Source organism: Actinia tenebrosa, unplaced genomic scaffold (genome assembly GCF_029948245.1).
Source record: "Actinia tenebrosa isolate PJP-AT-01 unplaced genomic scaffold, QUT_ActTen_1.0 PGA_scaffold6__47_contigs__length_16458017, whole genome shotgun sequence".
NCBI classification, from domain to species: Eukaryota; Metazoa; Cnidaria; class Anthozoa; order Actiniaria; family Actiniidae; genus Actinia; species Actinia tenebrosa.
The window spans coordinates 8203684-8218726 of record NW_028292583.1 but is presented as its reverse complement, the minus strand read 5'-3'; the positions used below and the strand labels follow the sequence as shown (position 1 = coordinate 8218726).

Here is a 15043-nt window from a genome sequence, read left to right as displayed (position 1 = left end):
CCCACCCACCTCCCCTCGGGATGTCCATCACCCTGTCATCACACTTGCACTACAGTGCTATATTCAATATTCTAATACATACAACTCTCATCTCATATGCGTTGAATTTTCCCATATTACTGACATGAACTTACAAGAACAAACTTGCGTTTTCAATTTATTTTTATAGATTAATTCATTCTCACGAAATACCGCTACCTTCAATATTCTAATACCGGCATATCGTAGAACATGAACTATCAAGCTCAAGCTTGTGTAATTTTCCTAATTCAAATAACTAAAAAGTCAATATGTTTTTATAATATTGGTTGCATAGTGCAAGTCGAGTGCTGCCGATCATGGATTATTTTGGTTAAGGCGAAGTGTTAAAGTCCATTTGCTGCTCTGCATTTCCCATCCAGTGGCGGATCTAGGGGTGGGTTTTGGGGGGAGCAACCCCCCCCCCCCTCCCCCCCTCCCCCCCTCCCCCCTCCCCCCCTCCCCCCCCTCCCCCCCTCCCCCCCATGAGAGCCATCGTGATTTTTTATTATTATTATTATTTTCATGACATCACCAACATCATCGCGATTTTCATTAAAACAGGGGTGCCGAACGAACACAATTCGCTCGCTTTTTTTTTTCTATACGCCGTTTGTGGGACCTGAAACAACCATGCTCGCCAGCAGCAAAGTGTGTACATATGTGTGTAACCCTTTGGTAAGCTATATCTCTCCACCACCTCAATCAATGTTACAACCCTCCCTTTGAAAAAATCCTGGATCCGCCCCTGCCATCCATTTGTATAGAAGTTTTATCAAGCGATTTCGCTTTTACCTCAGATAATGATACCATGCCACAGGCCATGGCTTTCGCTCCTGCAATCGTCAATCGCTACTGATCGATAATCTTTCGATTTCATTTCGCCCCTTGAACCATTTTTAAATAGCTGTATAAACTTTGTTTAATATCTATTTTTACCCTTCTCTTTGTTTAGAATAAAATGGAAGTCAATTCAAGGCGTATTATGAGAAAGAACAAAAAAAACTATTTCGTAACCAGATCTGTTTAAATAATTAAATAAACTTTTGCTCGCAATTGTCGTCTATCAAGGATGAAAAGGAATGTATAAGTAACTAGATCAACTGGACTTATAAATATCTTATAAATCTATAGAATAATAATATTGTTGACTCTGGAGAATCCTGTCTGGAAATGGGGAGAAAATGGGGTGTCCAGAAATGGTGTACCATAGGACATATTTGCCTCGCTGTTTTCCGCCTTTCTTATCGAAAACTGCCAGGAAATATGAAAACTCAAGAGAGCATAAATAAGAGAGGGAAACTTCTTAATAAAATCAAAGCACGCGCATGTAAATTCCTATTTTTAGTAACCGGATGCCGAGTTTAAATTTCGCCTCACCCTACTCCCATGCGTCTTCAACTTGCGTGAGCGCGCTCTTTCCGTTCCATTTTTTATTAATCAAAACAATAAACGGAAGAAGCGCGCTCGCGCAAGTTGAAGACGCACAGGAGTAGGGTAAGGCAAAGTTCATACTGCATCCGGTTACTATGGTTACTTGCTCACTTATAAACGAGGCTAAACCAGTACAAATGACCTGAGTCTGTAGTCTTTAATAACAGAGGTATTCATCCGAATGCTTAAATCTAAAGAGAGAATCAGTGTAGCAGAATGCTTGTACATCCTATACCTTTACGTGCCATTTCCGTCGTCAAAATTACCCCTCCAGTTCACCTCCTATCGGGTGCTATCGGGAAATTAAATTAGTCTTTCATTCAATAGTTCTATAATATTTTCTTATATAATGTATTTAATTGTTGAATGAAATACAAACCACCCCCCCCCCCCCCCCCAAAGAGATACATATTACACCAAGTATTCGCCATTTATGTAGCTTTTCTGCAGCCAGCATGATTAGACAAAATGAGCTTATATTTGAATGCAGGCTTATATTTTTCGGAAACTTTAGCCTCTAGTTTGTGGACTGGAAAATGTTGTTTCTAGATGTGAACTTGTTTTACTTTCAACCCGGGACTTTCAACCTCAAAACAATACACTGATACCATTTGATTAATGGAATCAGTTCTTATACACAGGAAATGCTTAATGAAAACCGTCAGAAACAAAACGGAGAATGGGAGCTAATATGTTGTTCAATGCATGACTTTTCAAAGCCGTATTTGTAGTACAGTAGGTAGACAGAAATGGCCGGGTTACACTATGGCGGATTAAAAGTGGAAAAAAACACTTATAAGATCTATATCTAATCGAGTATCTTAAAATAAAAATGAAAATAAAAAGAATTTCGATAAAAGTGTTTAGCTATACATTTCAGGTCACCCATCCAAGTACTGATCTCACTCAAACGTGCTTGACTCAGTGTCTTGGAAGTCCAAGTTTTTTCCACTGGGCCACGATTTTTGGAAATTAACACAACAATAGTCATGAAAACAATGCACCAGATAGACTAGATTATTTTTCACTTCAAATCAACGTGCCAGTGCGTGGCAGAGTGCAAGGGATTAGCTGTAGATATGGCCTGGGGGCCGGCTAGTCTCTCCCCTGATGCTTCGGCTAGAACACTATCCTGCGTAATCCGTACACCCAAGGGCAGAGGGACTTAATCGCCGTCATGTCCGAAGTCCATACGATGACCCAGCGGATGTCTAGGGGTATGGCATGAAGGCACTGCTTTTTCTTCTGTATTTTGGAATTAATTATCTAATTAAAGTTGGTGGAAGTGGGTTCGATCCCCACCGTATTAAGATCGTACTTTTTTTTCTTCTTCTTTTAAATATTTATTTCTAGTTTTTGATAAGCGACTCTTATTAATTCAAGAAATTGAGGAATCTTATTATTTTCTTAAGAAAGGGTACCTACTTTCTCCCCTAACAAAGTGTGGTAAATATGAAGACAATGGAAAAAAAAAAAAAAAAAAAAAAAAAAAATCAAAATCAAATATAAGCAAAAATAAAAAATATGAAATATATAAAAATACCTGAATTGACTCATTTGGTTTCAAAGTTGATTTGGAGCCTCAAAGGTTCAGTTTTTACTGGATGATACACCATGACTGTGACTTTTCACCTCCATTTAAAGGAAACTTTCCAAATTCGAGTAAAACTAACCAGCAGTTCAAAGCGTAAAAATGTCTTCCATGGAAAACTTAATCGAAGAATTATTTAAAAAAAAGTTATCAAAGGATACACTTGTCAAAATTTCTAAAGTGGGAGAATAGAGTGCATTCCCAGTCAAACTGTTGAATAGTGTACGTCACCTAAATTAGATAAGTAAGTTACTATTTTAGCTGACCTCACATAAATTTGAAACTACGAGTAAACAGCTACTGAGATCAGGGGGAGAAACGATGATACAAATGGATGTCTATTCACTCATTCTCTGGTAAAACAACCCCCCGGATTAGCATGACCGTTATTTGGCGCGCTTTTCCTATTTAAGGTGACGTCAACTAAATAGTTATAAAAGTTAGATACATTTACCTAACTATTCTACAGTTTGACTGAATGCACTCTACTAAGGTGAAAAACAAAGAATTGTGAAGAAAAGGATGTAGTGCATTCTGATTGGTTTTCACCGGTCTTCATTATGGGGAATTTTATCTTTATCTGGAATGATACAAGTAGTTATATTATCTGTGTTTTGACTGAGGGGCAACTAATATGTGGAAGCTTGAGGTTTATTTTGATTTCTGGTTTCAGGCCGTAGAAATAGTTAGTAATTGTACGTTACTTTGAGAACTTTTTTGACATGTTTTGACTTAAAACACCCTCAGGTTTTCTGGGACGTACGAGATTCAAGTACTAGAAAACTCCTTTACTGTGCATTAGTCTGACCGAAGTTGGAATACGGCTGCAGTCTGTGGTCACCCTACACTATCCTACCAGCATCGCGCCCTTTTGGAGAACGTCCAGCGAAGAGCTACTAAATTTATATTGAACTATCCTAATAACATGTCTTACAGAGAGCGACTAGCTCAACTTAATTTACTGTCTCTTGAATATCGCATAGAAATAACAGATCTAGTTATAGTTTTCAATTCCAGAAATGGTCTTATATATCTACTTGTAGCGGACATCTTCTTTCGTTCAGTGGGGACATCTAATTCAGTAATGGGTACACAACGCAAAACGCTCGTCGATTATATCAGCGTTTTAATTCTCGATAATCTTGATGTTCTTCAGTTATTTCATTCACAATAGACAGATTTATAATTACGAGGTTCACTAGAAATAAAAAGTTACAAATTAAAAGCCTGTATCTTACGGAAAATCAAATATAATCTTGACATACCATATGGTGTACGTATTACGATCGTCTTGCTGCCTGTCCCGGCTTACATCCCATAATTTCAACTTATGAATATTAATAACCTACGCTAATTAGGAAATCAAATAGTTGTCGTCTACATTACTGGCCCCAAATGAGGCATTTCTTATGGATCATTTCTTAAATCATTGTCCTGACGACAATAACAAATTAATTTGGTTTCATAGCACAATTATCAATTAACTCAACAATGTTCTTGTGTAATTCGCTAACAGTGCTTCCTTGATTCTTGAGGCTTTAATCAACTCCTTCCAGCAAGCACAATTTGTGAATGGGACGGACCAACTCTGTCTTAGACGTCTTGACTCTTGCGGAGCGTACAAGTCCCTCCCTTGCCTTGTAAACTTCTAGTACACATGCCAGAGGCCACTGGCCCCGTTTAACGGTCTCGTCCACCACCAAAACAACATCACCTTTCGCTAGGTTCCTTTGTGGGGAGATCCATTTCTGCCTCAATTGTAAAGTTGGTAGGTACTCTTTGAGCCAACGGCGCCAGAACAGATTGGCTAGATATTGACACTGTCTCCATCGACGTCTGCCATAGTTATCAGAAGCCGTGAATACACCTAGAGGCATACTCGCTCCTGGACGCAGTAACAGGATATGGTTAGGCGTTAAAGGGGAGTCGTCCTTGGGATCATCACTGCAAGTTGTCAACGGCCTACTGTTAAGAATGGCCTCCACTTGCGTCATTAAAGTCAACAGGACTTCGTCTGTAGTAACTTGCTCCCTCAACAGGGCCCTTAAAATGGACCTTACAGATCTTATGATTCTCTCCCATATTCCACCCATGCTGCTGGCTCCTGGGGGATTAAACTTCCAGACGATTTCTCTCTGTTTTAGGAAACTCTCGATCTTCTGAACATTCCATTCTTGTAAAGATTTGCGTAGCTCTCTCTCACCACCCTTATAGTTAGTGCCATTGTCGCTTCTGATTTCGATGGGTCTTCCTCTGCGATTCATGAACCGCTGCAACGCATTGATGAAGGAATCTGCTTCCAAGCTATGAGCAACCTCTAGATGTACGGCTCGTGATGTTAAACAAGTGAAAATGCATCCGTACCGTTTCTCTGTGCTCCGACCTCTTTTCACTAAGAATGGACCAAAGAAGTCTGTTCCAACAAATGAAAATGGTGGTTCGTCAGGGGTGAGCCTGTCAACTGGCAAGTTTGCCATCTGTTGGGATATAGGCGGGGCCTTACGTCTTCGGCAGTCAAAGCATGTCGTCAGCACACGTCTAATTAGGGATCTTGCGCTTACTATCCAATATCGCTGTCTTACAAGGGCCAGTAGGTGTTCTCTTCCAGCGTGGCCGTACAGTTGGTGATAATGTCTAATAACAAGCTCGCAGACAGGGTGGTTCTTCGGTAGAATTGGTGGATGTTTGGCTGCATCAGAAATTGGGGCGTTCTCTAAGCGGCCTCCAACTAATAAAACTCCTCCTTTAAGCACGGGGGCTAGCTTGAAAATGCAACTTGCCTTTGGTAGGGGTTTCTCTCTTGTGGAAACTTTGACTTTCGACTTCTCAATCTGTTTGCTCAAGATATTCACTTCCCTTGTGAAGCCTTGGCCTTGTACATCCTTGATAATTGCAACTTCTGCTTCTCGAATCTCTTTCACAGTTATTCTTCTTCTTGTAGCAGGCTTAACTTCAAAATCATGCTTTGAACTTCTTAACTTGTTTACGAAGTAGTTTCTGAATCTCAGCATCCAGGCAATGGCCACCTTTAAGCGATACCAATCAGAGTAATGCTCGTACATTCGTTGCAGGAAGTTCTTTGAGTCCCTTTGCTGTGCCATATAGACCTGTCTCTCTCTCTTCACTTCTGGGTCGTCACTTGGTACCTCAGATATCTTGAGAACTGGTGCTGGCCACGAATCTTGGCCTTTCCATAAAAACTCAGGGCCGCACAACCATCGCCTTCCTTCGTCTCCTGTAATTTTCTCCGCGGTCAAACCTCTGGACGCATCATCCGCAGGATTGTCTTTGGTATTCACATATCTCCACTGCTTGGGGGTAGAAAATTCGTGAATGATAGCAATCCGATGTGCCACGAAGATGTTGAATCGTCTTGAGAAGTTGTTGATGTATTGAAGCACTGTTGTAGAGTCAGTCCAGAACGTCGACTCAGTCAGCGGCAGATCTAGCTCGGCTGTTAACATCTTATCAATTTTGACTGCTACAACGGCCGCCGATAGTTCTAAGCGAGGAATGGTCACTGGTTTTACAGGAGCGAGCCTTGACTTCCCGTTCAGGAACGAACAATGTACTTCCCCATTAATGTCAACCATCCGCAGGTACGATACGGTGCCATAAGCTGACTGGGAAGCATCTGCGAAATGGTGCAATTCATAGGTGACGATGTTTCCAAGGTCAGGTGACTTCAAGCATCTCGGTAGCTTCACATTTGACAGTCTTGGTAGGTCTTCTAGCCATCTCTTCCACTCAACGAGGTTATGTTCAGGGATTGGGTCATCCCATTTTAATTGCTGTCTACAAAGTTCTTGCAAGATTAGCTTGGCTAACAGGACGAATGGAGCAGCGATACCCAATGGATCATACACAGATCTCGTTATGGATAACATCCCACGTCTTGTAAGAGACCTTTCCTTTACCTGTGTCTTAAATCCGATGCAATCTTTCTCGACATCCCATTCAACTCCTAAGGCTCTTTCCGTCGGAAATCGTTCAAAGTCTAGTTCCTTTACAGCCTTAGCTCTTTCAGATTCAGGTATCGACTTGAGGACTTCTTTACTATTGCTCATCCACTTTGTGAGACGAAATCCTCCTCGTCGTAGCAGTTCAGTCACTTCAGATGCAGTTCGTATAGCGCCTTCAACAGTACTTGTCGACTTCAGCATATCATCCACATAGAAGTTCCTATGCACGATGTTCACAATCTCATCATCAAATTCGGTTTGATTGTCGTCAGCTGTTTTTCTGAGTGCAAAATTCGCACAACTTGGCGAAGACGTTGCACCGAAAATGTGGACTAGCATTTGAAAATTTGCTGGCTGTTGACTAAGATCTCCATCAGGCCACCAAAGGAATCTAAGCATGTCACAGTCCTTGGGCTCAACCTTGACTTGCAAAAACATAGCTTCGATATCTGCTGCTAGTGCTATGGGCTCTTCGCGAAATCTAGTAAGGACGCCTACGAGATTGTTCGTTTGATCAGGTCCTTGCAATAGTTGGTCATTTAATGACATGCCTTTCCATTTGGCGGCGCAGTCGAATACCACGCGTAGCTTCTTGGGGGTAATCACAGCATGGTGGGGTAGGTACCACACTCTCTTCTGGTCAAAATTCTCGTTGGGAAGGCGACGGGCATAGCCCTTAGTCAGATGGTCATCTATAACTTCTTTGTATTTCTCATAAAGTCCAGGATCGTTCAGGAATCTTTGTTTTAATGTTGCAAGTCTAAACTCAGCCATCGGTCGATTGTTCAATGTACAATAACTGCTGTTTCTCCACGGCAGGGCCATTTGGTAGTGACCCTCAGATAAAACCGTGCTTTCCTGCATGATAGACAACGCTCTTTTATCTTCTGCTGACATGCATTCTTCGGAACTTAGTACTGCATCTCCGAAATCGGTCCTCCAGAATCTTTCAACTTGAGCCTTAAGCTCATCACCGTGGGAAGATATGTAGTGTGCGTTCAAACTTTGTTGATGCGTAGACTCAGTCATCGGTCCTACGATGGTCCATCCAAGGAGTGTCTTGACCGCATACGGTTCCTTCCGTTGTCCTCGTTTCTCTTCTAACACCCAAAAGGCTTCAGGCGTATCATTGCCGATGAGTAAAGTAACTTCATCAGTGTCTATTTCAGGTATTTGTATTTCTGCTAGATGTGGCCACCTACGAATGTCTTCATCTCTGGGTGCACCTTCTGTAGTGATGTGCAATTTTTTGACTGTCCATACGGTCGGTATCTCGACGACATTGTCTGAGTCAAGAGCTGTAACTTCCAAACTCGCGGTTAATCCCTTTCGCTGAACGTTTGCCTTTTCGATAGTTGTCAACGAGAATGTTCGTTCGGCGCCTTCGATTCCCAGCTGTTCTATTAGGCGTTTCTCGCACAATGTCGTGTCGGATCCTTGGTCCAAAAGAGCGTAGGTGACAACAGATCTCTGACCTTTCTTTCCACGAACCTTTACGGGCACGATTGGAAGACATACTCTTTTCTCCTTGGCAAGAACATCGACGCTGTTTACGCTATCAGCCTTGACGACATTATAATTTTTAGCACTGTTCGTATTGTTACTTGAATCCTGGCTCGGTTGTTGATTAAGGTTAGAGCTGTTCGGTGGATGCAGCAACGTGTGGTGTTTTCCCTCACAGGAATCCACTTCACACTGTTTTTTCTGATAGCAATTCTTTGCTCTATGTCCTCGCTTAAGGCAGTTGTCACATAACCCTTTGTCTCGAACAAACTTCATTCTTTCACCTTGCGTCTTCTTCTTAAATTCATCGCAGCTTGTGAGAAGATGTGCTTGGGCACAAAGACCACACTTTACCTGGTCGTTTAAAGTATATGCGGCCCTCGAAGCTAATTGTGAATCCTTTGTTGTTGCCGTCACTTTCGGCGTTTCTGCTTGGTGTGTCGCTAGGGTGGTAGCTCTTGGCGGCCTTGGCGTGTTCTGAAACGGTTTACTTCGGGGTCGCATTCTGTCCCTGGACGTGTCCTTTGAGTCCATAATCTGTCCGAAAACAGGATCATTTGCGGCCTTTGCTCTCTCAGACAAAAATTCGGACATATGGTCTATGCTGGGTTTTCCTCCTCCGCTTCGTATCACTCTAGCCTTCTCGAGCCACCTAGCCTTTAGGTGGACAGGGAAACGTTCTGCTATTTTCTTCAAGTTGTCAGCATTGTTCAAGTCGTCATAATATCCAACGGCACGTAGAGTTAATTCACAGTCCTTTAACTTATCGGCGAAAACTTGCAGGCCTTGTCTATCAGACGCCCTCAGCGGGGGTCCCTCAGTTACAAGATCAATGTAGGCCGTGGCTATGACATAAGGTTCGCCGAATCTTTCAAGCAATAACGTTCGTGCTGTGAGGTAGCCGTCGGTAGAGTCCAATACTACACAGTTCTTGATCACTTCTTTAGCCTTGCCCGTACAATATTGCAGTAAATAATTCAATCGTTCTCCGTTATCCTCAGTCTTTGCTTCAATGTTCTGTTCGTAGTTGCGAATAAACCTCCAGTAGTGTAATGGGTTTCCATCAAAGGTTAATAGCTCTGGTTTAGGAAGCATTAAAGCGTTGGTCATGGCGCTGGTGATCCTTTCTTGCTGCTTTATCAGTTGACTGAGGACCTTCTCATGGACTGCTGGCTTAGGTGGTTCATCGTTATTGGCAGTGTCGCTTAGACGGTTATCATAATCAGCGACGTAGAACTCGGGTGTGTTCAGGTCCAGCCATGCCTGTGGTGTCGGTGCATGCGCAGCATGAACAAACTTCGGTTTGGGCTTCCTGTGTACTACATCAGGCCATTCTGTCGTCGTAAACGGGTTACTTGAGCTTCCCCTTGTCGGTGTTGCTAACGAACTGCCAGGCGTCTGGGCCATCGGGGCTGCGAATGGGTTAGTGGAGATCGGTGTTATCGGAGTTGCAAACGGGTTCACAGGGAGGCGCTGTCTAAAGTCTGCAACTCTAGTCGATTCCTTTGGGGCACTTCTTGGTGTGGAGCCAAAGGGGTTTGAACCAGGTAACACGTCGTCGTCGTCGTCGTCGTCGTAAAAATTGTATAGCTCAACTCGTTCGGCCCTTTCATAGATTTTTAGTTCAGTGTTTCTTTGTTCCATTTCGTGTTGAGCCTTTAGTAATGTGTGTCGACGTTTTATTTTATTGACTTGAATTGCCTCCTCTAACCGCAATTTCATCGTCATCTCTTCAATTCTTTCTTGCAATTCTTGCTCTTCCTTCAACTGTCTAATCTTAAGCTCGGCAACAGCTTGATCTGCCCTCGCTTTCAACTTTAACTTCGTTGCTGTACTTGATTGGGAACTTTCGTTAGAGCCTGCTTGGCTACTAGAATCGCAGGGTTCGACAAGAGGCAGATCAAAGTCAATGAACGGTCTTTTGTTCCGGTGGGTCCACGCATCAATTTCTCCCTCAATGTCTTTTTTAGCTTCTAGCTCTCTACTGTAAATGCCTTCAGCTTCTTCAATATCCAACTGTTCCTTCAAGCATTCTAAGTGCTGTTGACAACACCGTTCGAAGTTATCAAATGTGTTCAATATTTTCTGCCTTATCCTCAGAACGGTATCAATATCATTGAAATTCTCTGATTTCATCACTTCTTTTATATTTCGATAATTCTTTGTCAATTGGCCAATATATCCCGATCTTGAGCGTCTTAGAGCTTCAGCTCTCTCTTCTCTCACTCCGTCACAACTTTCACGATCAGCGGGCTTCTTGCGTCTTGCCGGCGGGCTTCCTGTGTCATCATCCATCGCTGCACATGGAAATTCGAGGAATTCACAAGCCGTACGATTCTTGTAAACACTCTTCGGAGATGAAATAAACGCTGGATAACTGCAGAATCAAGCTTAATAAATGCCCATCAGTCGGTGAATGACATATGTGAACAATAATGTAGCGGACATCTTCTTTCGTTCAGTGGGGACATCTAATTCAGTAATGGGTACACAACGCAAAACGCTCGTCGATTATATCAGCGTTTTAATTCTCGATAATCTTGATGTTCTTCAGTTATTTCATTCACAATAGACAGATTTATAATTACGAGGTTCACTAGAAATAAAAAGTTACAAATTAAAAGCCTGTATCTTACGGAAAATCAAATATAATCTTGACATACCATATGGTGTACGTATTACGATCGTCTTGCTGCCTGTCCCGGCTTACATCCCATAATTTCAACTTATGAATATTAATAACCTACGCTAATTAGGAAATCAAATAGTTGTCGTCTACACTACTGCCATTAGAAAATACTTGCATATCCCAATAACATGTCTTACAGAGAGCGACTAGCTCAACTTAATTTATTGCCTCAGCTTGAATATCGTAGAGTTGAGTTTTCAATTCCATCCGTCTACTGACATTAGGAAATACTTGCGTACCTTCGAAACATGCTATCGTATGCGTAAATATGACCCTCTAATGATTATAATTTAATCAACAAACATAACCAGGATTATTATAGGAAATCATATTTCATTAGCACTGTTGAACTGTGGAACTTGTTGCTATCCAACACAAAATCTATGAGCAAGTTTTTCATCCTTCAAGACCTGCTTAAAAACATTTATCTGTCAAAGCATAAAACTTATTGTCCTCTAAGGCTAAAACATTATAGAAGGTTGCCATGCGGGAGGGGAATGTTGGTGATTTGGTGGGGTGGGGATGGATTGTGGGACAAAAGAGGATCGTCGAGGCCGAACTCTTTCTTTCTTTCTTTTTTCGTCTTCCAATCGATCCCTTTCTCGCTGAGTTGCTGATTTTCTTTTTTCGATTGGCAGCTTTCTTGCAATTAGGTGTATATATTTATACAATTTAAAGAATATGTATTTTAATGTACATCTATAGGGGGCTAGATTGTAATTGGAACGTAAGTTCTGTTTCTTTCCCCTGTCACACCTCGTATCTTCTCTCTCCTTTTCTTTCTGAATTATTTGTATTTGCCTTATTTTAGTATTCTGTTATTGCCTTATTTTAGTATTCTGTTATTTTGTGACGAATTCATTAAACTAAACTAAACTAGTTGCATAATTGCTCTCCCAGTCAACTCCAAAAGATCACGTGATTGATAGTAATGGCAATATGCAGTTCTAGTTACTGAGGAAGCTATAATGACACGAAGATATGGACTTGTGTGGTTCAAGAAAACAGGAATTTTAAATTACAACAAGAGTTGTTTATATTTATTTTCTCTTTTTTCTATCCTCTTTCTTTTTCTTTCTTTCCCTGTTTGTTTTAATCTATTTTATCAGTTCATTCTTGAAGAGAAAAACAAGTTTTAGTGTATATGATCTCTGAAAATATATTTTTATTTTACATCTTACAGATATTATCTTTTGAATATCGTAAAACAGTTTTACGACATTAAAAATTTATAGAAGATTATGAAACTAATGATTGAGGGCTGAAAAAGGATTGAAGGAGTGGCCTGCCAAGGTCTTTTAGTTGAATATATCATCGACTTCGTCATCTTCTTGCAATAGATATGAACAGGGAAGTTTTCGTGCTTTGAAGCAGATCTGTCTTGCCGCCAGCTCCAGTTGAGATCCCTGAAAATTGAAATTAAAATACACACGCAATTATTAATTTCCGTTTCGTAGCCCACGGCGCGCGCTGATCCAAACGCATTGTTGTGTAATTAACGTTTAAGCTATTAACAATAAAATTAAGATGTCGTGGATAGAAAAACAAAGAAAGAGTGACTCATACGGATGATCTAAAAAACCTTGAACTATATGCTGTTTGATCTTCATGGATCTAAAATGCTTTCTCATGATATTACAAGGTCACTGGTCATTTGTGCAATCGATCGGTTGAGGTGACTCTTTGCATCTTTCACGTCCTTCTTATTCTAGTTTTTCTAGTCTACTGAGCCCAATTCAAACTCCGTCAATTCCCCATCCATCAATAACTTATCCTTACTTCACTTTTTGTGTTTGAAGAATTAGAAAATACAATAAAATATAATGAAGATTATTAAGTGAAAAGAAGAAGAACTGATCATCACATGTACGGTGATCTGTTTGAGACATTGTTTGTCCTTGTCGTTACCCGGCCGAATTCTGCGATTTTCTCGACAATATGCGTTCGTGAGAGTTAGGGCTTCTTTACGAGGAGGGATAGTAACCGTATACCAATAGGGTTACCCTACTAATAGTACGCCTACCCTATCTTCTACAGTTTCTCTTCAATTTGTTTTAACTCCTTTACGAGTGCACTAACCTGCGTGTTGGTCTGTTTGATAGGGTAGCCCTGCGGCCCGGTTTTCCTTAGGGATAACCGATTTCCTTAGACAACTTTTCTATCGCTTCACAAACCACTCGACTACGTAAGCCATTATAAAAACTTATAACTGAACACATTTCAAAGTCCAAATTTCCGACATTATCTTGTGATTTCCCATTTTGTTTGTTGACGTTGTAGCCCCATCGTACTACTTGACCCGAGTTCCACTAGGGTTACCCTACCTATATTTTTTCCTTTAGCCGAGCTATCGCTATTGACCTCGCGGGGTAAACCTAGTACTTCGGTTTCCCATCCTGCTTTAAAGAGGCCCTTATGGCATTAACTATTTGAATTTATTGGTAACATGTGCGTTTCAAAATCTGCATCCATAAAGCTGGCCCTTCTCTGTTGTTTAAAAAGGTACAGTGTTTCCAATTTGATCGGAGACGCGAAACTTCATCACATAAAAGGAATTGGGGTATTACTGTAAACTACTTGTTGAGAGGAATTGAGAATTCCTTACCTTAAGAAAGTGACGCTTTCCTGTATTGACCCTTCCTTGGGGCATACCAGTTGCGATGGCTTCACTCTCTTCTAAAAAAACTACAAGAGACAAAACTAAAAAAAGAGCAAGTTTCTTTGAATCCATTTCTCAAACCAACGATGTTAAATATCCCTAAATGAATTCTTCTTTAACGGATTATAGGTTGAAGCTTGACAGCCTGATCAGTGATCAATCGTAGATCGTTGTGTAGATCGACAATATTCTACAGCCTTATTTATAGTATTTTTCTTAAGGCACGCATGTTAAGTACTCACCTGTAGCTTGGAGAACTCCCCTATCACTCAAAACAATGAGAACGGCTTTCATTGAGGATCCAGGTCAGTTAGATTGAAGAGCTACCTTGAGATAAACTTTGTTTTGCTCGAGAAAGCAATCATCGCAGTAGGGGTGCCTGTTTTTATCGCATCTATTAGCCTGCCTGGTAATAACTTCAACTTCCTATATCACCGATTGATTCATTTACTGATTGTGGACCAAACTTATCTGATTAAGGAAGGAATGGATCTGAAGGCGTGAAATCCTTCTTTCCTAAGCCGTAATATACTAAATAGCCAGAGGGCAACTACTCGAAAAAACTATACAGTCTAAGAGGCAGCACTTGTAATGACAGCTTGAAAAGATTTGATATTTCTTTTGATTTTTTAAAAAACCAGTCCGTATAACTCGGCTTGGGCTAGACGTACAGGGACGAACGATATACTAGGCATGCAAGATCTCTTAATGAACCGGAGTGCGAGGCGACAGTCAAATGGTTTCCGCTCTATTCAATCATTTCCCAGCAAGGAAGGACACGTTTCTCGTCTCTCTAGCACTCGAACTTAATTCCAACACTCATGAATTCTTAAGTCATAAGCTGATAGAAAATGATTGAATTGTCGAGCTAAAAGACGTAGGATGGGTAGCAAAGTCGGATGCATGACCTCAATTTTGGAGGGCGCTTTGACGTCCCACTCAAACCAACGACCACATGATGATTTCCTGGTCATTTGTATAATCTTTCCACAAATCAACTCTTAGGTATTTTCAGCAATGACAAAATATTTTGTATACGTGATTCACAGAAGATAGTTGGTTCACAGGTAGCCCAAGCTTGGTTTCTGTGGTGTCCTGTTATAAGGAAATGTATGGAGATTCATCAAAAATTTAAATAAAATCATTGAAACGTGAAATAAAGCCTCGAAATTTTACCCGATCATTGA

The 15043-nt window shown here is 41.0% G+C and overlaps 1 protein-coding gene across 1 annotated transcript; it reads right to left on the bottom strand.

The window, feature by feature from the left end:
• Positions 1-4152: 4152 nt before the first annotated feature.
• On the bottom strand, positions 4153-14041 carry LOC148905982 (uncharacterized). The gene is made up of 3 exons (XM_089038955.1): positions 13803-14041; positions 4309-12603; positions 4153-4241 (listed from the first exon to the last, which is right to left on the bottom strand). The coding sequence occupies exon 2, from the start codon at positions 10801-10803 to the stop codon at positions 4582-4584; it is 6222 nt and encodes a 2073-aa protein (XP_088895081.1). The 5' UTR covers positions 10804-12603; positions 13803-14041; the 3' UTR covers positions 4153-4241; positions 4309-4581.
• Between the last annotated feature and the right edge of the window lie 1002 nt (positions 14042-15043).